The sequence below is a fragment of the Neopelma chrysocephalum genome, unplaced genomic scaffold (genome assembly GCF_003984885.1).
Source record: "Neopelma chrysocephalum unplaced genomic scaffold, ASM398488v2 Primary Assembly neopelma1_65, whole genome shotgun sequence".
Taxonomy (NCBI): domain Eukaryota; kingdom Metazoa; phylum Chordata; class Aves; order Passeriformes; family Pipridae; genus Neopelma; species Neopelma chrysocephalum.
Genome location: NW_020897722.1, coordinates 2,784,973 through 2,811,140, shown reverse-complemented (window position 1 = coordinate 2,811,140; position 26,168 = coordinate 2,784,973). Strand labels below are relative to the sequence as shown.

At 58.8% G+C, this 26,168-nt stretch overlaps 1 protein-coding gene across 3 annotated transcripts in view; it reads left to right on the top strand.

The window, feature by feature from the left end:
- RAI1 (retinoic acid induced 1) overlaps window positions 1-26,016 on the top strand; it is a 74,232-nt gene extending 48,216 nt beyond the window's left edge. For all 3 annotated transcript variants that reach the window (XM_027683816.1, XM_027683817.1, XM_027683818.1), the window contains 4 exons: window positions 16,539-22,137; window positions 23,406-23,499; window positions 23,801-23,850; window positions 24,205-26,016. In XM_027683816.1, the coding sequence (XP_027539617.1) occupies window positions 16,555-22,137; window positions 23,406-23,499; window positions 23,801-23,850; window positions 24,205-24,219 (5,742 nt within the window). In that variant the 5' untranslated portion in view covers window positions 16,539-16,554 and the 3' untranslated portion in view covers window positions 24,220-26,016. The remainder of the gene's footprint in view (window positions 1-16,538; window positions 22,138-23,405; window positions 23,500-23,800; window positions 23,851-24,204) is intronic.
- The last annotated feature ends 152 nt before the right edge of the window (window positions 26,017-26,168 follow it).

Genomic DNA, 26,168 nt, shown 5'->3' with positions numbered 1-26,168 from the left:
CAAAGCGTGTCTGGGTGCCAGCCACCATCTCCTCCCAGCTTCCCCCCACATCCTGCTGGCATTTGCAGCATGGGAGGCCCTTCCCAGGCTCACTCGCTCCCCACTTTCTTCCAGGGGTGCGTCTCCCTCCGAGCACTCGAGCCGCAGCTCTGCCTGTGCCGCGCGGGCTCCCGGCCGGCTGCCACGTGGCGCCGGAACCGCGATGCCGCAGCCGCCGGCGCTCCATCTCCCTCCGAGTTGCTCATTTGAAGTTTCAGCTCACCGGCTGTTTTCATGCAGGGGGGATGCAAAACCAGCCCACGAACACCAGTAAATATCTTCTATATTCTCCCCCCCACTCCCAGTTCTCATTTTCATTCTTACTTCCCAGCTGGTTTTGAGGGGGAAACGGGTTTTCAAAGCTTTCCGTAAACGTGTGTAACAATAGGAAGCGTTGCCTTTTAGCCTGCGGCCGGCACAGTTTTAAATGAGGTCCCAGGTAGTCATGGTTACCTCTCCTCTTCAGTAAGAGATGACTTTTATTTCCTGCCTTTTGTATTTGCACATCTCAGATATACATTCTCCTAAACCATAATTGGTATTCACGGATAGACGGGAACGCAGGAGTGAGCCGCCACAAGAGGGGAAGAGCCAGATGGACGCAGGGGGTGTCAAGGTCTCCAAGCCCCTAAACATCAGGAAATCTTAATTTCAAGTCATTTTTTCTCCCCTGGCAAGGGCGGGGAGACAGACCTGCCTCTCCGCAGCCTCAGGGCTTGTCCTGATCCCACCTCCCTCACAGCATGCTGGTTAGTCTGGATGCTGCGCCAGGATTCGGGATTCACCCTCTCCAGAATCCCACATCCCCCCCGAGCATCCCTTGATCCTGCCGAGCAGGGAGGAATGGAAGAAGGGCTGCCCTGTGCCCCCCATCCCCGAGCAGGGTCTTGACCCCACAGGCATTTGGGGGGCCAACCCTGCACCCCTTGATTTTTTGGAGGGGTGGAGGGAAAGCGGAACTGTGGGGCCGTGCGCTCGCAGCGGGCACAGCCCAGGGAGCGGGCGCAGGAGGGAGAAGCGCTCGGCAATGATTGATGAAAGATCATAGCCTCATTCCACGGGATCATTGCTCAGAGTGTGGGCAAAGCTGCGTGTCCCAAGGGGACCATCGCCTGGATGCATGCGAGCCTGCGATTCAGGGCAGAGGGGATGGAAAGCCACATATTTTATGCCTTTTTTATTTTTTTTTCTCTCTCTCTCTCTCTCTCTCTCTAAAGCACCAGGAAAACAAAAACCCAAGCTGTCTAATCAGAGACAAGCAGATTCCACCCACTTCCTTGGAAAACTTGCATTTGCTAGGAAATCATCTCGCTGCATTTACAGCAAGCAGAGTGCCCCAGCGGTAGCTCGTGCCTTTCTGGCAGGATGATAACCAGCGCTGAACAATTATTGCGCTGGAGCGGGAGCAGCAGACATATTGGCTTTTCTCAGCCAGCAGGAAAGAATTTGCAAAACTAAGCAGGCGACTGGAGCAGCTCGGATTTGCAGCGTTGGATGTGCGGTGCCGGGGATTCACAGCTCACCAGATTTGCTGGTGGCAGCATATCAGGGACTCACACACCGCATGCACCTGGGCTCCTATTTACATGATTTTTTTAATTTTTTTTTTTTTTTTGCAAGGGAAGGGCCTGGTTTTGCTGCCTGGAAAATGCTTCTTGATTCCCAGCTTCCCCCACAGATACTCAGCTCCCCCCAGGTGTGCGCTAGGGAAAGGGGGAGAAGTTGTTTACTGCTGTGTTTTTTCCCTTTTAATGAGAAAAACGTGTTCTTGTCATAAAATCATCAAGTCATAGAATGGTTTGGGTTGGAAGGGACCTTGAAGATCATCCAGTTCCCCCCCTTTCCATAGTCAGGGACACCTTCCACTAGACCAGGTTGCTCCAGGCCATGTCCAACCTGGCCTTGAATACTTCCAGGGAAGGGGCAGCCACAGCTTCTCTGGGCATCTGTGCCTCACCACCCTCACAGGAGGGTCTTCTTAAAAGAAATTCTCACAAAAAACTGTCAGAATTGTTGTCGAGGAGGTTGTCCTTAAAAAACAGAGCACTGGGAAGAAAGGCAGCAGCTCCATGGCAATTACCTCTGTGGGGCCATAATGGATGTGCAGCACTAGGAACCTGCCCCGTGCCAGCCTGGCTGCCAGCAGCATCATTGGAGGAGCAGGGTCAGTCCTGGGAGTCCCATGGGAACCCTCCTGGGGCACAGCCCCAAATCCCCACTCAGGGCAAAGCTCCTTTGCTCAGTTTAACCCTAGGCAGGGAAGTATGGGATTGCTGGAGCAACTCCCATTCCACTGGGGTTTTTGCTCCTTCCACGGGCAAAATTCCCCCTGACTGCAGGTCCCACATCCACCCTTAACTGCTCCTTGTTCTAGGCATGGGGGAAGCAAAGAAATCACTTCTCTACAGCCTTGTGGAGTTGGGAGCCGGGTTTGGCCCTATTTCCCTCTGCCCACTCACAGCAATTCCTGTCCCAGCTGGAGCATTTCTGAACGGGATGCTCCAGTGTGGAAAAGCGGCATGGCAGGGTTTTGGTGTGGATTTGAACTGTGTTCCCACTGTGGGTGAAGCCTGGCAAGGGCAGCAGGGCAGTGTCTGGCCCGGGATATGCTTCCCAGCCCCGCTCAGGATGTAAACTGTGCATCAGTTGCACCAGCAGCTGATGGAGACTCCAGTATATTAGCAGCATTAATTAAGTTACAAAAATTATGCATGTTATCAGTTATGAGGCGACCTTTCATAAACTCAGTTATTAAAGCAATAAAGCATGACCCGCTGGTCCTAACCAGTCTAATGGCTGGCTAAGAGCACGGTTTTTCACATAATACTTTTAGCAGGTCATTAGCTGAGCAATAAGATAACGTGGAGAGCCAAAGTGATGCGCGGGAATGGCAGTGGAGGCGCTTGATGAGGGGACACAGGGCTGGGGGTCACCCGTCCTCCCACGCTGCTTGTACGGGTGTGCGCGGCTCCGGTGGTGGCTGCAGCAGGTGATGGTGGTGTGGTGGGTGATGTCAGGGTGCTCTCAGCCTGTGCCATGCTGAAATCCCGGTGGCATGAGGCAAATCCATCCCTGGGGCAGATGTAGGGCCGGTGTTGGTCGCACTCCAGCCCCGGTATCACCATACAGAGGAGAGAGAGGCTGTTGTGATGTGGCCACCTGGGGTCATGGTGGGCTGTAGGATGAGGATGGAGACCCTGACCTTCCATGAGGCAAGGGGTGGGTCGGAGGGGCCTGGGCTCCCCCCTCTTGCCTGGTCTTGGTGTATGGACAGTGCTGGTCTCAGCATTTGGTTGGTGTTGGTCTCTCTGGGCTGAGACCCCAATTTGGGGGTGTGCAGGTTGGTCCCTCTCCCCGCCGTGCCCACCGCAGCACTCGTAGGGACATGCCAGGCATCCAGGGCCACCCAGAGGAAGCCACCAATCCCTGGCTGCCAGATGCTGCTCCCTCCACGTGCCATTGCCATTACCAGGTGCATCCCAACCCGGTGTGATACCCTGCCTGTCTGTGGCTATGCCACAATACCCGGACATGCCGAGAGCTGCACGGCACCACCGGCACCCCCAGACCCCCAAAGCGCCTTTCCCGGTCCCCGCCAGCCATTTCCAAGCACTGACCCTCTCCATAAACAAAGGAGAGGGAGAGGGAGGGTGGCTGGCATGTTAATATACTCTCCCCCCCTCTTTTCCTCCCTTCATCCCTCTGGGAAAGGCCTTTGCAGATATAAGCAAACCTTGATTAAAAGCTGCCTGACAGGCAACGGCAGCAGCAAGCAGCAGGCAAGGAAGCTCTCCAAGTCCAAAGGGAGCTGCTTCTGCTGCTGCCGCTGCTGCCTCCATTCTCAGATGTCCCTGATCCTTTAATCAATCACAGCCGCGGAAGAGAAGAGCAAACACCCGTGCCGGGGCAGAGGTATGTGCACGCATTCGTTCCAGCCGCAGCCGAGGCAGCAGGGCGGCCGCACGCCTTCGGCTGGAGGCACGGAGCCGTCCCCGCGCCTGGAGCTGCTCTTTCATCTCATGGAGGCAAGCAGGGGCTGTGCCCTCGCTGGTGCCTCCGACAGCCCCAAGGGATCCGGCATGGAGGATGGTACCCCACAGGGTGCAGGCCCAGCGGGATGGGTAAGGGCAGCCTCTTGCCCTCTCCCCAGGTGCTCCCAAGATGCAGTCCTGCAGAGAGGATGCTCCCAGCTCCCATCCCGTGGGCTGTGCTCGTGTGCCTGGGTAGCAGCCTGTGGGGAAAATGGGGTGTTTGCAGATGGGTACCCCGTTGGGGAGCTGTGGGAATGGGGATGGCCACAGGCAGCCAGCCCGGGCATTGTATCTAACACTGGGCTGGCCAAAACCCAGCCGTCATTTGATGGCATGCCATGGAGCAGCACCCACAGCTCCTGGGGATGTCCCCATCGGGGAGCAGAGCCCCATCCTGAGCTGCATGGAGCGGGCAAGGGTCCACTCCAGCTGTGAGGGGACGCGCAGGGCCTCACACCAGCCATGGCCATGCCCTGAACCACCAGCATGCAGAGAAACCGCCCACCCTCGGGATGATTTGTCACCAAGTCCTGTGTGTCACCGCAGGGCTCGCTCCTCTGAGAGGCTGGAGATGGGGGCGGAGGGAAGGGAAAAACACGTTGTTTTAATAAAACCCAGCCAAATCCTCTCGTTCCTGACGTGCCTCCCCAACTCGCGTGCAGCGGCGGGGGCTCCGCCGGCGCGAGGCCGGCAGGGGCAGGCAGGGACCGCGATTTTCCTGCTTATTTTTGCCGCTGCTTATTTTTAGCACAGTGTCTTAATATATTGTGACAGTGCCCTGGGACGTACCGCGCCTCCAGTCGCAGGAGAAGGTGTCTGGGGCAGAGCCGCTTGATGCCGCAAACGAGTTCCAGCCAATCGCTGGCACGATGCTGCCTAACGAGGCACCCGCCGCTAAAGGGGGTCCCTGGGGAAGACCGAGGGGGAGTGGCAGGGATGTACCCATGCACTGAGTTTGTCAGGGCTCTGTGGGGAGGGACATGCTCTTGGGGGAGTCCCAGGTTTTAATACATTTTGTAATAAGGTGGTTCTGGTAACGGTGGGCTGATTGGTGGCGGAGCTGGTGCCCAGGCAGGAGTGGTGCCTTCGGAGAGCAGGTGCCCATGGACATGGGGACATCAAGGGTTTGATGTTTCGGGGACCTCATGTGTACTGGGGGATGCTGGAGCCATGTTGGCCTCAATCTCCCTCTCTCAAGCTGCTTTTTGGGAAGGACGGAATGGTTTCCATGCCAAGACGAATGTCATGGTTGTGGTTTTGGACCTCCAAGTGGGTTTTGATGCAAGGCAGAGAGGCGGCTGGCAGAGGTGCAGGGACACTGGGACCTTGCCGGGATCGGGGTGGGATCCCACCAAACCAGAGGTTACCAGCAGTAGCTCAGCCATGGCTGTAATTCCAGTGGGAACCCTGTGTCCGTGGGAGCTCGGGGCGTGCCGTGGCGCTGGGTTTGGCAGCAGGCATCTGCACTCGGGCGCTGCCTGCCCCAAGCCCATTAGTAACGGATCTTTGTGGAAAAACCCTCCTCATTAGGACGAGCTACCCCGTGTGTCAAAGCCGCTGTATAAGGAAATTATTCTCGGCTCCAGACGGGCTGTGCGTATGTAAATGGGGCAATGCACAGCCCTGATTGAGACATCATGGGGCTGCTCAGCCTGGGACCCCTGGGAATCTCCAGCCGGCGGGGAGTAGGGGCTTTGGAGGGGCTGGAGGGTGCTGGCAGTGGGGGATGTGCCTCAGCCACCTCCCAGGGTCTGGCAGGCCGTGTGTGCATCCAAGGCCAGAAGCCTTGTGCAGAAGCCATGGAGCTGGTTAGGGCTGGGATGTTTCCAGATGATGGAGGTTCCAGCCCTGTTCTCCCCACAGCATTGTGATGATCCTGCTCTCTGTATTGTGGCACCTCTCTTGGTTTGGGGGAGCAGAGGGGAACCCCCTCTCATCCATCCCACACCCCAATTTTGCTAAGAAGTCACTGAGTGACCAGTGCTGGTAGCAGAGGTGTGAGGTCCCCCTCTGCTCTCTGTATCATGACCTAAAGCCCTACTGAGCTTGGATTAAGTCCTCCTGACCACACACATCTATGGCTTTGGGATGCTCCACACATACATTTGGGATGTTGAGGTGCTCCAAGGTTTCGGACAAGCAGGAAGAAGGTGCCAGAACTGAAGCCATCACACATGAGGAGGCTTTGGAGCCAACCAAGGGATGTTGAGGGACACCAAGGGACACTGAAGGACACTGAGGAACACCGAGGTCCTTCATAACAGCACCTGTGCTTGCTGCTCCTTTCCAGGAAGGAGCGGACACAGCACCAGCCTCCCGGGATCCAGCTGGAGCATCCCCACATGCCGGGATATCGGCACCTCTTTGTGCAAACACAGCGACAGCTCGGCAGGGAAGTGAGACCCTTCCTTTTTTTGGCAGCGCGTTGCTAATCAGCAGGACCCGGCGCGCTCCGCCGCGGGCACGCCGCGCGCTGCTATTTACGGAGCTACTTGAAATACACCTGCAAGAGGGGAGAGGAGAGAGGAGCGCCAGCAAGTAAATAACCCAGCAACCCACCGGAATGAAAACGGGGAGAAGAGGAGAAGAGATGCGGCGGTTGAAGCAAAAAAAAAAAAAGAACAAAAACCAAGTGTGACGGTGGAACTGAGGGGCTCCGTCCCAGTCGTGGCCTTGTTTCCCGTGGGGATGCTCCCCGGTGCTGGGGTTTGGCGGGGACACCCTGTCCCAGTGGCTGTGGAGGATCTCACCATATCGTTGGAGTAGGCAGGGATGGATGGAACCCCTCGCCCACCTCCCCACTCACTGTGTTTACCTCGTGCTGCCGTTCAACTCCTGCCTCCCCCCCACCCTTTTCTGAAACATTATAAATCAAACAGCTTAAAATGTAAAGCATCAAAAATTCTAAAACCTTCATCTATTATTAACTGTGACAGTAAATTCCACCTCTGAATGTTTCTCATAGCAACTGTTACCAGGACTCGGCATCCAAAGCTGATATTCCAGCAACTTTCCATCACGCAGCCGCTGCTCTGGTGATGCCAACACTGGCCCAGTGAGACTGGCTGCCACTCCTGATACCTTTCCATGGGATTGGGATGCCAACAGAGAAGGCAAGCTCAGATTCAGTGAGCACAGGCCAAGATAAGACAGGATCTCAGTGCCTGCATGTTGGGCTGTGGGAGCTGGTGGTGGGATCCCCCATCATGGTCCCACCTGTGTGTCAGTCATGCAACCCCCCAGACTTCATTACTTTCACATGGAGCACCATAAATAACAAGGATGGGAATGGAAAGGTTAAAACAAATGGATAGGGAGGGGTTTTTGGAGAGGTTGGTATTTTATTTTTTATCAACGTTTCACGCAATGTACTGGTGGTTGTTGTGCCCCCCAGGTGGTGACCCCCACCCTGGCATGGGGGTCTTGCTGCTCTGAGCATTGGGTTGTGGTGAGTTTGTGGTGTGCTGGGTGCCAATGGGAACCAGGAGACAGGTGTTGACCGCTGGGATTTATCCACCTTCTGGTGTTTGTGCACCCACCCCATGTGCCATCGTGGCTCCATTCTGTGTTGTATCCCCTGCGTGGAGGTTGGGCTGGGGTAGTTTGAGTTGGATTTGGCTGCGTGGCAGCACCATGAGCCTGGTTGGAGGTAGGGAGAGCCCCAGCTCTGCAGCCCCATGGAATGCTGAGCCTGGTCTGGTGAGAGCCCCACCAGTGCACTGGCATCCTCAGTGCCGAGCCATGACCGCGGTGAGGCTCACACCGGCACCCCAAGCACCCAAACCCACCCAAATGCTCCCAGCAATTCCCACTAGGCCATGCCTAGTGCCTCCATGCCCCAGCACGGGCATTCCTGCCTTGCCATCATCCTGGCTGTGCTGCCTTCCTGCAAATCCTGGTGGCTGCCCACTGGGATCTTGTGTCGTGCCATGCTGTGCTGTGCCGGCTGCAGGGCCAGGCAGCAGCGGCTGCTGCGCTGTCTCCCCAGGGACAGGCAGCAATTTTCCTGCTCTGAAGAAGCTTGTGAAGGTTTGAGTGAATCTGGGAAGCAAATCTAATTGGCAACCTGGTAATTCCTCGGGGGGACATGTTCTTTGGTCATATCTAAGTACATTCCAGCCAGTGTTTAAGACACGCTGAATCCAAACTTGGACAGTCAAATACCAGCAGCTCTAAGCTCCTTATCTATTTCAGGCAGATTAACTCCTTAATCATCTCTTTTGGAAGTTCCCTGCCCCAAATTCCTCTCCCCTCCTCTTTCTCCCTCTCTGGTTTTTCAGCAGGAACAAAAGGAGCTGATTTTGCTGAGTGCCAAAGGTGGGGACGGCACCCACCGTGATTGACAGAGTCAATAACTGGGAGCAGGGAGAAGGCCTTTGGAAATCTGCTTCCCACTTCACCTGCCCCAGTATTTGTCTTCAGGATTTGAAGCCAGGGAATGTATAATTCCAAAATAATTTACCACACAGCATCAAACCTCGATTTATTATTTTCGACCTCCTTTTATTCAATTTTTTTTTTTTTTTACTGGATTTATTTCCTTCAACCCCATTTTATTCTTATTTTTCCTTTTTCCCGATGGGTTCCTGCTCAGCATCCCCTAGCAGGGACCCAACCAGGGGGCCACTCTGCAGCCCCTCCAGCCCTGCTGGTGGCAGGGGGATGTTCATCCCCTCCCTGGCAGGCAGAGGAGGCCGTGCTGAGCCGCGGGGATGCAGCTGGTGTTGGCCACTGTCACTCAGGGGAGTGTCAGAGCATTACGCTTCATTATCGAGCTGTCTGCTGCCGGCAGGGATGGCTTAGGGCAGAGCCTGGCAGCGGCACAGCCGGATTCGGCTCCGGCGGGTGGACCTGTCTGTGGGCAGATGCTGAAACGTGGCGTCCGTGGGGCGCCCGTATCCGAGGGGCTTTGCCGTGGTGCTGGTGGGGAGCTGGTGGTTGCTGGGTCGTGTGATTCAGCAGGGTGGAGTGGCTGCCCCAAAAGGGGAGGCAGGTGGTGCTGTGAAATTAGGGGGATGGGACAGTGCCCCTGTAACCAGGGGGTCTCAGTGGGACTGGGACCATTTGGACTGGGACTGGGAATGGGGGTGTCTCTGGGACCACTGGTAACGTTTTAATAACACTCCTCTGAAACACAGGCATAAATGTCCCCATGTGCTGGATGTGGTGGGGACATGGGAGCACCAGTGGCAAAGCCCCATCACCTCCCAGAGAGGGAGATGGAATGTGGGATGGGGAGGAGATGTGGGATGGTGCCAGGGTCTGTCCTTTGCCATCAGTGGCCATCCCACAGCAGCCAAGGCCTCCTGGTTTTGGACGCTGCAGCATGAATTTGCTGCAAGTTTTCCCAGTAGAAAACCTGGCTGTGACCAGGGAAGAGCCAGAGGGGATGGACCCAGTAGCACGTTGAGGAGAGCTGGAAATGTCCTGAGGGTGATGGCCACCTGTCATCCTTTGGGGTCTCCAGTCCTGTTGGGGATGGAGAGACCCACTGGGGAGGAAGTCCAGAACTCCAGCACAGGGCTGGGACACGAGTCAGCTCCTGGGCTGGCATTTCCCAGCACCAACACTGTGGACAACACAAATCCAGACCACTTTCATGAGTGGGAAAACTGAGGCACAGCTAGAGAGTGGTCCTGGTTCCAATCCAGCGGGTTTTCCAACTCTGAGCTGCTGGGTGGGTGCCAGGTCCTGCCATCAGGTTTGGTGTGGCTTTGCCAGGCCAGAGGGCTCAGTGGTGCCAGGGGACCACCAGCCATCCCCGTCACATTCCCCAGGGAGTGCAGCCTCACACGTCTGACCTCATCCATGAGCAACCAGCTCACGAGACAGATCTGTGCAGACCAGATCTGGGACTGGGATGAGGATCCATTCTCTCTCCCATCCTTGGGAGAGGTTTTGTTTGCTTTTATTTATGCAGCATGAACCCCTCGGGAACCTCAGCATCCCCAAGGAGGGTGCCAAGGGCATGGCATCGGTCCAGCTGCTCTGCTCCCCATCTTTCCTTGCAGGGATGCAGCTCCTGCTTTGCTTCAAGGGGAAACTGAGGCAGGGGACAAACAGGACGTGGGAGAGGAAGGGGGTGAATATTAGTGGTCACAGTAATGGTTGGAATGGTTAATTATTATTGGAATTGAAGTGAGTCAGGCCAAGAGCAGGAGGGGAGGGAGGAAGGAAGGGAGGAAGGAAGAAGGAACCCAACCTGTCAGGTAGAAAATGAGTAAAGAAGAAAAACAGGAGCATGTGGAGAACCGGCCAGGCTGTCGCCCCACGCTGCTCACTCGGGGTGAGGCTGGAGGGGTGGCTGAAGGTCACTGGGGGGGTCACAGTGGCCCCGTGGCCACAGCTGTGCCCCAGCACAGGCTTGTTGTGTTGGTGGCTGCAGGCAGGTCTGCACCAGGATTTAGGTTTGGAGGCTGGGATTGCTGGATTCCTCCTAATCTCAGCTGTATTTTCAGCCTCCTGATGGGCTGTTTTTCCTTTCCTGCCAGCACACTATGGTCGATGTCTCACTGCTGGCTGGGAGTGGGAGCATGTGGAGCCTCACTCCGTGGTACATCCGGCCATGAATTTTGCTCCGGAGTGGAACGCAATTCCCCTCTGGAGAGGGAATTTGCCCAGGAAGACTCAGGCTGAGCATCTGCTTTGCTGTGAGCCTCTAGCCTTTTCTTTTCTTTATTTTTTTCCCTCCTTTTTTTTACCCCTTTTTTTCTTTTTTCCTTTTTCTCTTTCTTCTGTTCTCTTTTTCTTTTCCTTTTCTTTTTCTTTTTTTTCTTTTTCTTTTTTTATTTTGCCTTATTTTCATTTTTTCTTTTTCCCTTTCTCCCCCCTTTCCCCTTTTCTTTTTCCTATTTTTCCTTTTTTCTTCCTTTTTTTCCCCCCTTTTTTCCCCTCCCTTCTTTTTCAAATCATTCCTTACCAACTGACATTTTCCACCAGAAAGAAAAAAACCCCAGCAACTTGCTCCCAGAGCCTCCCGTCATCCTCCCCAGCCCAAACCTCTGCAAACCTCCCATGCCTGACATCAAGGACCCAAATTCCCCCTCCAGAATAAAGGAGGAAAAACCAAGGGGAGAGAGGCTGGAGCTGGCAGCTGAGCCGGATTTCCATGTGAGGGGATGAGGTTGGGGCGGCCACGGGCTTCCCCTGGCAAGCGACGGAGGAACCGGGGCCAGCAGAAACGTTGAGTCATGAGTGCGGTTCGCAGGCAGTGGATTTTTTCCCAAGTAAAATTCCTCACTGGGGAGGAGCAGAGCTGGATGGGGGGGCAGCGCTGAAGGACTGTACCCCCCAAAATGGGGCGTTTATGTGTGGATGGGGATGCACCCCATTGCGATGGGAATTCCCTGGGCAGGTTCCAACCCCCAGGAGGGGGGCTTAGTGGGGGGGGGGGCCCTACCCAGGGAATTCCCCAGCAGCTGGATGGGAGGAGCAGCACGGTCTGGGGGGGGTTGCAGGAGATGGGGACCCCATCCCTCCTCCTCCTTCTCCCTACCCACATCCGCCCACCCCCACGCGATGGGCGGCGCAGCCCCAGCTCCATTTATCATCATCTGCGGGCAAGTGAAGTGTGCAGGGAACAGCTGCTCCGGTCGGCTGAGCGCCGAAATGGGGCGGGACGCGGGGCTGAGGGGAGCTGGGGGGGGCTCCAGGCTGCCCTGGGGGTACCATAACCCCCCCAGGCACTGCACTGGGACGGAGCACTGGTGTGGCAGGAGGTGGTGGTGGTAATGGGGGGCACTGGGGAGAGGGTGTGTTAATGGGGTGCGTTGGGGGAAGAGCACATAATTAGGGCACATTGGGGCAAGGGTGCACTAATGAGAGTGCATGGAAGGGGTGCACTGGAGAGAGGATTTATTAAAGGGGTTCATTGGGGAGGGAGAGCATTATTGGGGTGCTCTGGACAGAGTAAAGGGGTTTACTGGGGGACAGTGCAGTAAGTAGGTGCATTAAGGGGGTGCATTGGAGAGAGGGTGCATTAAAGGGATTCACTGGAGGGAGGGTGCATTAGTGGGGGACATTAGAGGGGGCATTTAACAGGGGGTGCATTGACAGTGGGGCAGGGACAGACGGATGGTGGCACCTCCACAACTGCCTGGAGGGTTTGCCCCTCCCTTTGCACTGCCGAGGGGGGGGGGGGGGGCTGTCTGTATTCTATCCCCCCAGTTCCTCTCGCTCCCAGCTCCTGGGGCAGGATGTCCTTTCCTGGTCTGTCCCACACACCCTGGCTCCCCCCCTCCCCGCAGCCTTCCCTTTTCTCTCCTCCCTTAATAATCAAATTCTCCGGAGCACTTTGTGGTGTGGCAGCCAGCCAGAAAGGGTTTCTTTAAACTCCACCAGCTCACAATTAAACAAATCCGGGGCTGACGCTACTCGATAGGCGCTTATTCCCCTCCCTGAGAGCCGCTGGGGGATCCGGGGGGGGTCCTATCCCTTCCTTTCCCACTCCAATGCCACCTCACTGTGTGGGGCTGCACCCCTGGGTGGGAGGTGAGGGCTGGGAGGGGGTTTTTTCGGGGTTTTTGGGGTGGAGAACAGGGGTCCACGGTGCCAGCGCAGCTCTGATGGCGGAGCATCCCCCTGTGAGAGCGCGCTGCTATTTTTAGTCCCTGAGTCCTTGTTGATGGCGCAGCAGCAAAGGCGAGGGAGCAGCCAGAGGAGCAGCAGGGCTGGATCAGGCCCCGCGGGATGAGCAGCAGCTGGGAAGCGAGGCTGGAGCACAGGGAAATGGGGGACATCCTCTGCCCTCCGGGTCTGAGGTGCTGGGGGTCTTGGGTGCTTACCGAGGGTCCCTGCCACGGGAAATCCTGAGCTGCCTTCAGAGGGCTCCAGATCCAGCCATGCCCATGTCCCTGCCAGGCAAGGGAAAGGGGGAGGAAAGGGGAGAAGGCAGGGAAGGAAGGAGGGGTTGGAGAAGGAAAATAACACTGAATCCAGCCAGGCAGCACAAATCCTCTGGAGCAGCAGGCAGGCTGTGGGTCACCCTGAGCAGGCAACTGTGCTGGGCTGCTAAGCCCCACCTTGGCTCCCGGCATCAGCCCCATGTGCCACATCAGCCCCCAGCACCGTGTTGGCTCCGTGCACTGTGTCAGCCCCCTGCACTTGCAGCATGACCTTGTGCACCATCATGGCCCTGGGTCCTGCACTGGCAGGTTTTGTGTCCCCCATGGGTGACACAGGGGCTGTGCTGGGCTGTCCACACTCCCAGGGGACTGAGGGGACAGGATGCTCCTGGATGGCCATAGCCAGCAGTGAGCACAGCTCCTTGTGTTGCAGGGACAGGGTCACACTGGTGCTGGGCACCACGATGGCCCCAAGTCCTTTCCTCCCTGATGGATGCCCTGGGGACCCTTCCCAGGCACCCACACCATGAGCCTTGGCTGTAGCACGGTGGCTTTGCCAAGGGCAGGTGTCCAGTGGCAGCCGTGCACCAAAAACGTCATATCGATTCCCATCGTGGGGGTAGCAGCTGGAAACTTCTTTGGAAGTGCCGGGAGAGCACATCCAGCAGGGACGTGGCGGGGGCAGTGAGTGTACAGGGCCCCCGGGACCAGCCATAGTCGCCTTCCCCTCCCGGGAAGGGCCGTAACCTCGCTGCTGTCGACAGCTTGATTTGATGCCATTAAAGCGTTTGCTGGGAAACAGCTACATCAGGAACAACATCTGGCGCGGCCCTTCCCCGGCAAAGCTGCGGTGGATCCGAGGGCAGAGCTGGCCTCCGGGTCTGCTGATGGGTCCGGGTGCTGCTGGTGACGAGCGTGTCCCCTCCCAGGCAGAGCCGGGTGCCTGGGTGTTCCACAGGGAGATGGGGCCATGGCCTTTGGGCTCGCAGGATTTCAGCTGGAATACACATTCCCTCTGTGTGTTCCCACCTCTGCGTGCCGGTGACTGATCCGTCCCCTCACACCACACGCTTTTGCTTATCCAGGCATTGTCTCAGCGGTTTGGAAAATTAACAATTAATTAATAACAATAATTAATCACGATAATTAATAATAAAGGAGAAAGGAGGGAAAAGCTCCCCCTAAAGCTCCAGTCCAGGGTCTTCTCAAGCCACTTTCGTTTTTCAAACCCACTCCCATACAGAGAATGTGGGAATTGCTCCCATTAGTTCTCCCATCACCACCCAGGGCTGCCCCACAACCTTGGCTTTGATTTTCCTGGCACAGGGCTGGCACAGGACAGCACCACTCCATGGTTGGGGTTTCTCACTGGCCTTTCCAGAATTCTTTGACCCACCTTTTCCCCAGAATTTGGGCTTTAACTGCATCCAGTTACCCACACAGCCTGTAAGATGCAACTGCAATGAGGGGAAGTGACGTGGAAAACATCCCAAAACGGGATGGAAAAGAGGGAGGGACAAGGTTCTGTGGGTGGCACCCACTGGTGGCTCCAGTGGTGCCAGAGGGCACCATGTGATCGGCACATCCCTGAGCTTCCAGTGGTTATGGAAATAGAACTAAATAAAGCCCTATGTGTGTACCTAGACCCCGAAAAGGTGCTGAGGTGTTACCAGTGGGTGCTGTGAGGAAACAAGGCCGAGCTGGGACCCATCAAACCAGTTGTGCAGTTTGTGCAGCTGTGGCAGAGCTGCCAGCAAAGGGACTGTCTGGAGCCACGCGTGGTGGTGGCATGAGGGTAGTGGTGAGACACATGGGGACACATGTGGATGCATGTCCCAGCTCTAGGCTGCCTGGCACCACAGGGAAGTGTGAGATGGTCTTGGCACATGCACCACCAGCACCCCGTCCCCTCCCCTCATAACACTCATTGCCTAATGGAGGCTGAGGGGACAGCACTGATGTCACCGCTGCATCACAGTGCCAAGGGAAAAATGCCAGGGATGTCCCCAGGGACCTGCAAAGCCTTGGGGCTACTCTAACCCGGGCTCCGACATCTCAATCCATGTCTAAAACAGGCTCTGTCCACCCCAGCACCCCGGACCCACCAGTGCTGGGGATGGGCAGGATGCATCCTCCCACCACCGAGCCCTTCATTAGCCCTCACAAGCCACTCAGCTGCCTCAAGAGATCAAACCAGTGACCCAGGTGTGTCCCTGCACCCAGCAAAAGCAGAGTGAGGAAACAGGGAGCTCTAATGATGACGGTGGCGAGGCGCTCGGAAATGACGGCTGCTGGTGGGAGCAGACAGCTTCCAGATGGCATTGCGCCGGGGCAGGGGGATCACTGGGGCAGGGGGGGCTGTGGGAGGCAGCAGCCGGCAGAGATGGGCAGAGCCAGCAAGTTGAAATGACTTTTTTTGCAGCAGAGCCTGCGGTTCTGGCCCTCCGCGCTGCTGCTTCCAGTAATTAGCCCAATAATTAAAAAGAATGGTGATAAGCGGGGTGTGCAGAGGAGCTCGCAGGATCCAGGAGTCCCTGGAGAGGGCGTGCAAGGAGAGGGGGGGTGATTTGCAGAGGTGAGGGCTGTTGGGTGTGTGAAACACAGAGCATGAGGCTGGGGGACCCCGGCATGGCATGGGGGGGTCACTGTACCACATGGGGCAGGCAGGGAGGTTGGGCAGCAGGGATGGATGGGGCAGCTCCCAGCAGCAGGGGCAGAAGGGTGGCTGGGCCTGCTGCTGGCAGGAAGGATGCAGCTGGACCCAGCACCCCTGTGCCCATGGGCACCATGCTGCAGTGTGGGGTGATGAAAGGAGATGGGATAGCAGAGGTTGCAAGGCGCTGCAAGGTGAGGATGCAGCACCAAGCGATGTGATGTGGGGCGACACGGCGCGATGCAGAGCGATGCGAGGTGACACAAAGCCAGCTGCTGTGATCCAGGGCAAACCAGGGCGATGGAGCCCACGGGGATGGGATGCAGGACGATGGGGTGGGATGCAGTGCAGGGCAATGCAAGCCAATGCAATGCAGGGCACCGTGATGCAGGGAGATGAAATGCAGGGCAATGTGATGCAGGGTGAAGTGAGGTGATGCAGGAGGATGCGATGCAGGGCAGTGCAATTCAGGGCGATGCAATGCAAGGCAACACGATGCAGGGAGATGAAATGGAAGGTGATGCGATGCAGGAGGATGCAAAGCAATGTGATGCAGGGCAATGCAATTCAGGGTGATGAAATGCAAGGCAACATGAAGCAAGGCAATGAAATGGAAGGTGATGCGATGCAAGGGTAGTGTGAGGCGATGCAATACAGGGCAGTGCAACAGGGTGATGTGATGCAAGGCAACACAATGCAGGGAGGTGAAACACAAAGTGAGGTGTGATGGAGAGCGATGCAAGGCAATGTGGGGCAGTGCAGGGCAGATAACACAGGGTGATGCGAGGTGATGCAGCAGCAGGTGCTGCATTCCAGGGTGGCAGCGAGGCAATGCCCATCAGGGTGGTGCCCAGCAGGCAAGGTGAGGTGAGGCAATGATGCCCCCGTGGTGCAGGAGACATGGCCCTCTCGGTCCCCGGCCTGCCATGGTGGCAATGCTTCATTTGAATTCTTGCCTCTCTCTCTTCGCAGATAACGAGCCCGCGCCATGCAGTCCTTTCGAGAAAGGTGTGGTTTCCATGGCAACCAGCAGAGCTACCAGCCGACTTCACAAGATACATCACGCCTGGAGAATTACAGGCATCAAAGTCAGGCAGGGCCGAACTGCGAGCGGCAGAGGCTGGTGGCAAAGGAGTACTACAGTCAGCAGCAGCTGCCGTACGCGGGCTACGAGAACAGCGCCGTGGAGAAATACCACCGGGGAAACAAGCAATTAGCGGGGCAGCAGCTGCAGGGCAGGCCAGCCTTTTCCAATTACACCGTGCAGGAGAACAGCCCTTATCCGGCCCGGTATTCCGGGGACGAGAGCCTGCAGGCTTGGGGTGGCCAGCCACAGGCGCTGCCCGGTGGCGTGGCCAAGTATGAGGACAGCCTGATGAAGAAGACGGCGGCGCTGGCAGGTGGGCGGCCGTACCACGAGCCGGCAGCCGCCTCACTGCCCTTCCGGACTCACTTCCAGCAGCAGCAGCAGCCACAGCAGCAGCAGCAGCAGCCGCCTGCGCTCCCCTACCCCAAGCTGCAGCGGCAGAAGCTGCCCAATGACGTTTCCTCGCCCATGCCCTTCTCGCAGAGCCCTCACTTTGGGCAGCACTCACAGTCCTTCCCTGCCTCCTCCACCTACTCCTCGGTGCCGGGGGGCAGCCAGCCGGCACACTCCTACAAGAGCTGCACGGCGCCCTCGGGGCAGCCGCCGCTGGAGCGGCCCCTGGGCAGCGCTGCCAGCCTGGCCCCCGGCCCCCGCGTGCCCAACCTGCACGGCTACCAGCCCAACCGCATCGGCTACGAGCAGCCCCCGCAGCCACCGCCGCAGCCCCCACAGCCACCGCCGCCGCAGCCCCCTCAGCCACCACAGCCCCCGCAGCCACCACAGCCCTTACAGGGGCGGCATCACACCCCGGAGTCCCTCCACTACCAAAACCTGGCCAAATACCAACATTACAACCAGTCAGGCCAGACCTACTGCCAGAGCGACGCGCCGCCCGTCCGGACACCCGAGCAGTACTACCAGACCTTCAGCCCCAGCGCCAGCCACTCACCAGCTCGCTCCGTCGGCAGATCCCCATCCTACAGCTCCACTCCCTCCCCGCTGATGCCCAACCTGGAGAACTTCCAATACAGCCAGCAGCCGCTGAGCACCGGCGCCTTCCAGGCCGGCATTGCCGACCACAGCCATTTCATGCCGCTGCTGAACCCTTCTCCCACCGATGGGACGAGCCCTGACGCTCAATCCGGGAACTGTAAAAACTTGCAGAAGGAGAAGCTACCAGAAAACCTGCTGTCGGACCTGAGCCTGCAGAGCCTGACGGCACTCACCTCCCAGGTGGAGAACATCTCCAACACTGTCCAGCAGCTGCTGCTCTCCAAAGCAGCCGTGCCCCAGAAAAAGGGCATCAAGACCCCAGCAAGGACCCCCGAACAGCTCAAGGGGCAGCACTGCAGCCCCGAGAGCAGCACCTACTCAGCAGAGCAGGTGGGGACTCCCCTGTCTGACCCACTGAGCACCCCCCAGTCAGTCCATGCTGAGACACAGGACACTGACTATCTCAGTGGGTCGGAGGATCAGCTGGAAAGGAGTTTCCTGTACTGCAACCAGAACCGCAGCCCTGCCCGCGTCAACAGCAACTCCAAGGCAAAGCCCGAGTCAGTGTCCACCTGCTCCGTGACCTCCCCGGACGACATGTCCACCAAATCGGACGACTCCTTCCAGAGCATCCATGCCACCCTGCCCCTGGAGACCTTCACCAAGTATGTGACCAATGAACGGGACTGTCCCCGGCTGCTCCTCAGCGCCCTGTCCCAGGAGGAGCTGGCTTCCGAGATCATCGTCCTGCAGGACGCCATCAGCGAGAAGGCAGACAAAGCCTGGGCTAACTTGCCCATGCTGAGCAAGGAGGCCAACAAGTCCCCCTTCCAGCTGGAGAACCACCGGCCCAGCCTGGACTCCATGGTGAAGGGCACCTGGCCCAGTCAGGGTGACTCCAGCACACTCACCGAGCCCCTCAAGCTGGACAAAGCTTCAGGGGCCAGCGCAGAGAAGGACTTTGGCGAGGAGGTGTATGAGGGTCCCCAGGTGGAGTTCACGGCCACCGAAACCAAGGATGTGCTGAAGGACACTGCCCCACTGGCCTTCAACTCCAAGCCCAGCATCCCGGCAGCGACATCGAGTGCAGGGGCCACTGAGTACAGCTGCTACTCAAACACCACTGCCAACTCGGTGGGGTCTGAGAATGCCATGGAGCACTTCGAGTGGCCGGAGGAGAGCCTGGGAGAGGCATGCCTGCGGTGGAAGGAGCTTCAGGCCACTGATCTCCCCAAGGGCTTGTTCCCCAGCAAATTGGTGAGCTCCTGCAAGGAGAAAAAAAACGCCTGTGGCTTGGATCTGTGCGACGGAGAGCAGCCAGCAAAGAGTGAGCCGGCCCAGGACTTCGGGGAGCAGGCGATGGAGGAGGAGGAGACACTGACCTACGATGAAGCAACAAAGGCAGACAGCGAGAGGTGGCTGCAGGACACCCGGCACTGCTGCTCAGCCGGGGACTTCAGCGAGATCCCCATCATCTCCTCACCGGATCTGAAGGAGTCAGACCTGGAGGCAGAGGAGTACTCCTCGCTCTGTGAGCTGGCTGGCTCGGAGCAGAAGTCGGTGACATACGACGCCTCGCCGCCCAAGCCCCCGGAGATGCCAGCTGTGCTGTCCTCCAGCGAGGTGCCCGTGTCTGCCGAGGAGACCGTCAGCACGGTGGAGAAGGAGGGCTCAGCTCCCACCCCACGCCTCTCTGGCCAGTCTGTCATTCTGCTGGGCCCTGCCGTGGGCACGGAGACCAAGGTGAAGAGCTGGTTCAAGTCCTCCCTTCCCAACATCCAGTCCGAGGAGGAGAGCGGCGGAGGGGAAACATCCCATCTGGAGGCTGCTGATGCTGAATCTGCCTCATCAGTCACGGTGAAGCAGCAACTCACACCCGAAAACATGCTCGGGAAGATGGAGCCTGTCTCACGGGGCAAGAGCCTCCGCAACAAGAGGGTGCACTGCCGGCTGCCGGAGGGGGACAACCCCGGCAGCGCCGTGCTGACCCCATTTGATGAGCTGCCAGCGGCCGGCGGCGTGGCCAGTGCCTGTCTGGGGCCAGATGGACAGACAGAGGTACCGAGCAAGAGCGCCCAGAGCCAAACGCCCCGGTTTCCAGCTGAGGGTCTCCCGGCACGCATGTGCACCCGCTCCTTCACCGCCCTCGCTGAGCCCCGTGCCCCGGCCCCCCTGGAGGGGCTGAAGGCTCCCACACACCAGGAGAAGCTGGGGAAGAAGCCCGGCTGCGGCGTGAAGCAGCGGGTGGCTTTCAAAGCCAGGAAACGCAGCAGCCGGCCGGCCCCCAGGGTGGTCCAAAACACCAGCGATGCCACCCTCCTGGTGCCTGGCTTGGTGGCGGCAGAGGAGGCGGCAGGGCCGACACCGCTGGAGGGGGATGCGGTGGAGGCGGGGGAGAGGGACCAGCGGTCGATGATCCTGCGCTCCCGGACGAAGACGCAAGAGGTTTTCTACACCAAGCGGCAGCGGGGCAAGCGGGCGGCCGACGTCCGGCTGAAGAACTGCAAGGCACCCAAAAAGCTCATATCCAACAACCACCTCCCACCTGCCTTCAAGCTGGCAGCGCCAGGCAGCCCCCACAAGGAGGGCAAGGTGGGTGCCCGGATTAAGCTGCCCAAAGCAGGGCCGGGTATGGGGGGCAAGATGTCAGAGCGGCCACTGCACTCGCTGAAGAGGAAGTCCACCTTCATCTCCCCCATCCCCACCAAGAAGAGGAACCTTGTCCTGCGGAGCAACAGCGGCGGCGTGAAGGAGGAGAAGCCAGAGGGCCCCCCCAGCCTCTTCAAGAAGATGCCGGTGGCCAAGAAGGTGAAAGCCAAGCTGCCTCCCAAGAGCTCTGGTGAAGCCGTCCCGAAGCCCCCCCTGCCAAAGGAGGCCTCTGATGTCTGCATCAAGATCACCTCCAGGGCAGCCTTCCAGGAGGCCACCAAGACCAAAGTGCTGCCTCCCCGCAAGGGCCGTGGCCTCAAGCTGGAGGCCATCGTCCAGAAGATCACCTCGCCCAACCTGAAGAAGTTCACCTGCAAAACGGCGGCCACGGCGGCAATGGCCACCGTGACTGCCTACGGCTCCTCCCTGAGCCCAGCCGGGGCGGAGCGGGTGGTGAAGCACAGTGGGGTGGCTGCAGCGGTGGGTGACGTGAGGCTGCCCAAGCCGGTGGCAGCACAGAAGGTGCCCACCATGCCGGTGGCTGAGCCGCTGTGCCGGAACCCCAACGGCCGATCACCGAAGGGGAAGCCAGGCAGCGGGAAGAAGCTCTCTCCCGACAGCTGCCAGGGTGATGCCTGCGGGCCGACGCCGGGGGCCCAGTCCAGCCCCACCATGGGGGCCAAGAACCTCGGGCTCCTGCCCAAGAAGAGGAACCGCAAGGGCAAAGCGGCAGCGCTGGGCATGGCCAAGGCACCGCTGGGCCCTGCGCCACCGCTGCTGCCCCGGGAGCGTGTGGCCAACCCAGGTGGTGGGGAGGAGGCACCGCGGGAGAAGAAACCAAAGACTGAGGAGAAGGAGGTGGGGGGCAGCGATGGCCCCCCTGAGGGACGCTCTGCTGCTGGGCCAGCGCGGGGGCCAAAGCCGCGGGCCAACCACTCCAACTACAACGGCTACTCCAAGCGGCAGCGGAAGCGTCTGGGCCACGGCAAGGCCAAGGCGGTGCCTGCGCGGTGCAAGAGCCGCGGGAAGCGGCGGCGGCAGCCCCAGCAGGCCCCGCTGGTGCATCCCGCCGAGCCTGAGATCCGGCTGAAGTACATCTCCTGCAAGCGGCTGCGGGCGGACAGCCGCGCCCCCCCCTTCGCTCCCTACGTCCGCGTGGAACGGCGCGGGGAGTTCACCACCACCTGCACCATCATCAACTCGCCTGGCGACGAGGCGCGGCTGCAGCGGGGACCAGCCGGGCCGGCACCGCGCCCGCGGGCAGCCCTGCCCGCCTCCTCCACCATGCACATGGGGCCGGTGGTGTCGAAGGCGCTGAGCGCCGCGTGCCTGGTCTGCTGCCTCTGCCGCAACCCCGCCAACTACAAGGACCTGGGGGACCTCTGCGGGCCCTACTACCCCGAGGACTGCCTGCCCAAGAAGAAGTCACGGCTGAAGGAGAAGGCGCGGGTGGAGGGGCCGGGCGAGGACACCATCGCACCCGCCATGGCCGAGCGGGTGTCCCGCGGGATGGAGGGCGGCTGCGGTGCCGGCGGGAAGGCGGCGCGGCCGGAGGGTGCTGCTGAGGCGGCCAAGCAGAGTTCGCTGCGCTCGAGCCCACGGGGCATGTTCCGTAGGCTGCAGAGCTGCTACTGCTGTGACGAGAGGACAGAGGGCGAGGAGGCGGCCGAAAAGCCCCGGCGGCACGAATGTCACAAGGCTGAGTCCCCGCCGCAGGAGCCGGCGGGCGACACGCAGGAGCACTGGCTGCACGAGGCCTGTGCTGTATGGACCGCTGGGGTTTTCCTGGTGGCGGGGAAGCTCTACGGGCTGCAGGAGGCTGTCAAGGCGGCTGCCGACCTGGTAAGAGCTCGGCCGCACGCCCGGCGCCACATCCCGAGGCAGCATCTCCCGCTGGCCTCCTTCAGCCAATGTCATTCCCCTGGCCGTGCCTCCGGTCGGGATGAAAAATTAATAGTTTTGCCTTGGGAAAGCAGGGCAGGTGCTCAGTGCCATGAACCACGCTGGGTCCCTGTGAGATTTGTGCTGCCGCATCTCTGACAGCACCTAACCCCCCCCCTTTTAGGTGCAGAAATGTATTTATGGGGTTATGTTTTGGGAGGGTGGCTGGGCTCCCTGGGACTGTCACATCCCCTGGCCCAGCCATGCGTCACATGGGGTGGCTCAGAGTGGGACAGATGCAGCAGGAATGAAGATGAAAGTAGGTTCAACATGGCCTGGTGCTATGGTGATGAGCAGCAGGGGAAGGGGAGCTGGAGGGATGGGACGACCCTGCCCTGCCCCTCTCCCAGACCCATTGGAGCATGGGCACATGGAGCAAGCAAAATAGGGAGGTCACTGATGGGGACCACCAAAGGGAGATGAGAAGTTGTGTGTACCCCATCCATGGAAGTGTTCAATGCCAGGTTGGACGGGGCTTGGAGCAACCTGGTCTAGTGGAAGGTGTCCCTGCCTATGACAGGGACTTGGACCTAGATGAGCATTAAGGTCCCTTCCAAACCATTCTGGGATTCTGTGACATGGGCTTTTTGTGCTGGGGAGAGGGAGGGGACAGCCCCCCAGCAGAGGCTGAGCAGAGGGTCTCCAGCAAGTCTCTCAGTGCCAGGTTTGGGATTGGCTGCATTCCTAAGCCCGAGTGCTCATGTCATGGCTGTCTGGAGGCTGTTGCCCTCACCACGGGCTGGGTACTCTCATCCCTGCAGCACCTGTTGGGCACAGGGCAGGAGATGGGGACCACCATGGTCCTCTACCACCTCTGCCACCAAGCCGTGGCACAGCCCAGGTCATGTCCCTTCTCCTCCACACCCCTGCCCCATGGAGCATGGCTGCAGGCTCAATGCCATCCATGGGAGGGGTATGGCAGGTAGAAATGTTGTGCATGGCTGCAGACGGCCAAGTAAGAGGTACAGTGTGGTCCATGGTGTGCTGGCACAGGAGGAAGGATATTGCCTGGAATAGGCAACCAGGGCCTGGAGAGGAGCGGGGACACCCGCCTTGCCCTCACTGCTGGGGCCGTCGGGGTTCTCCACTCCTGTGCTGGGCTCTGATGGAGTTTCTCTGTCTCTCCACATCTCTTCTTCCCTGCTCCGAATTCCCGGGTGCGTTCACAGAAGTGCTCGAGCTGCCAGCAAGTGGGAGCCACTGTGGGCTGCTGCCAGAAGGGGTGTCCCCACACCTACCACTACGCGTGTGCCGTCGACACAGGTGAGCCCAGCTGTGGGGACAGGGGTGCGGGGCCCATCCCTGGGCACCCTCTGGACATGGGGCCCCTTGCTCCAAGGTCAGGGTGAGCCTGTGGCTCCCCACCTGCTGGGATGGTGATCCCCACTGCACCAGCAGCACTGGCATGTCTTTATCTGGCCTCAGATGAGCCCTTCATACAAACGCTGTGGCTGGTCTAGGAGGTAGTGGGTGACTGTGGGCCAGGGGGCCACTGTGTCCCCTGCCCGGGGACAACTCTCTTGCAGTGTGAGGTGTCCCCTGACACGTCCTTCTCTCCTCTCAGGTTGCTTATTAACCGAGGAAAGCTTCTCTCTGAGATGTCCCAAACATAAGGTAAGCCCAGAGACCCCCTGTGCGCCCCCCAAAGCTCCACAGCTCCCTGGGGCAGGAGGACCTGCCTTCCAACCCCAAATTCCTGGGGCCACCCATCCTGGGCATTGCAGGGGGCATTGCATCCCTGGGGATACTGGGGGGATGGCCAGTGAGTGGGTGCTGGGTCTGGGGTGGGAGTCTCACCCCCCTTCTCTGAGCACCGATGAGGTGTTGGGTGATGGTTGGATCCCTGCTCTAAGCACCGCGTCCCAGATGGGCGCCCGGTTATTGGTGGGAGGTGCTGATGGGGACAACCCAGGGCTATCCCCCCGCCTCCATCGGGACCCCCGGCTGACACCCCCCTTCTCCCCGCAGAGGCAGCCGGTGTAGCGCCCGCGGGCACCCGCCCCGCCGCCAGCGAGGGACCGGCGGAGGAGGCAGCGGCCGGAGCGGAGCGGGGCCGGGCCGGGCCGTACCGGGGACCCCCCCGCTGCCCGTGAGCGCCCCGGGACCACCCGAGACCGCTCCGGGCGGGCGGAGCCAGCGCCGGGTTTTCTCCCACGCCGGGCCCCCGGTAAAACCTGGTGTGGATACACGGGGGACGGATCGGGATCCCCCACCCGCGATGGCTGCACAGGGGGCGGGGGGTGGTCCGCGTACAAGGGGGGGGGGTCCCGACGACGTTGTCTTACTGTGGGGCCGCCGGACTCCCCGTGGGTCCCGGCTCTCCATATCACACTGATCTGATCTGAGATGTTGCCTTCAGCAAACCTCACGGTGTTTGTATATAGTTCAGCGGAGAAAAGGATTAAAAAAAGAAAAAAAAAAGACCAAAAAAAAGTAGAAAAAAGAGAAAAATGAGGAAAAAAAAAAGACAAACAACGGCCTGCTGTTTGAAACACCACTCTGCTTTTTCCATTTTGTTCTTCCATCTCCTGTCTGCCCCCACCCACACCCAGGGTGCCGGGGGGGCGAGGGGTGCTTGGGCAGGCCGGTGGGGCACCTACCGGGCTGGCCCAGCCCCGCTCCTGAACCCCAAACCCTGACTCATTGCACCCACCACCCTCACACTCCATGGGGTGCTGGCACTGCTGGGCTGGGGACACCTGGTCCTGCTTGTGAGGACCCCCAAAGCCCACCCTCCTGCCTCTGCTTGGCCTCGCCAGCACCCCTCTGCGGCTCCTCGTGCGGGGGGCTTTGCTCCCCGTGCTTGTGCTGAACCCCATGACTTTGGGTACAAACCCCACGGCTCTGGGTGCTGAACCCCACAGCTCTGGGTGCAAACCCCCGGATCTGGGTGCAAATCCCATGGCTCTGGGTTATGAACCGGAGGAGGAGGAGGCATTTGCCTCCTCCCTCCACATGGCCCTGGCTCACCCCTCACTGCCCTGGGTTTGCTCGGCTCCCTTGGCTTTTGCTTCCCTTTCTGGCTGCCTCGGTGGATCTGGGGGGCAGCCCAGTACTGGGGTGACCCCCTGCCCATGTCCCCAGGCTGCACACCCCAGCCTTTTGTCACCCGCACACTGACACAGGCAGCAAATAACCAACCCAGGGCAAACCCACCCCAAATCCCATCTTAAAAACAGCCACCAGCCACCCCTCAACTCCAGAGCATCCTACAAAGGGGAGCACAATGCTGGCCCCGTCTGTGTCCCCCGCAGAGCCAGCGCCTCGTGTCCCCACCACCTCTCGTGTTCCCTCCATCCCACCCATCTCTCACCCCAAGGTTTGCTGGCCACACAATGTCTGTCGTTTCAGCAGCTGCCTCGGACACAGGAGCGAAAAACACAAAAAAGGAGGTGAGAAAAATAAAAAAAAAGGGAGAAATAATAATAAAAAATAATTAATTTAAAGATAAAAAAAAAATAAAAATCCCAGTGTCCTTGGCAGTGTTGCCTGAAATCTGGCTATTTTTAGTGACATCTTGTACATATGACTGTAAAATGGTAAACCGTGTGTATTATATATTGCCTCATTATATAGTGTATATATATGTATACATATACATATATATAATATATATGAAGACTGTAAATGTTAAGACTAGTGTTCTTATTAGTATATTGCTTCACACTGAAGATTGTGTGTAACAAGCTGTTTCTAAAAGATGTTTATTTTCCTTAAGAGTAAAAAACAGGTCATTGCATTCAGAGCGTCAATAAAGATACAACGATTGTTTTGGAAGTACGTGGCGCCCTGCTCGTGGCCTCTCTCTATCTCTGGGGGGCTGGTCCTTCATCCCCGAGGGTGGGAGGGGGGGGTATGGAGGTGGAGGGGTCAGCACCCCTCAGGACATCATGGGTTAAAAAGGGGGTGTTTGGGGTCCCTTCACACCCAGT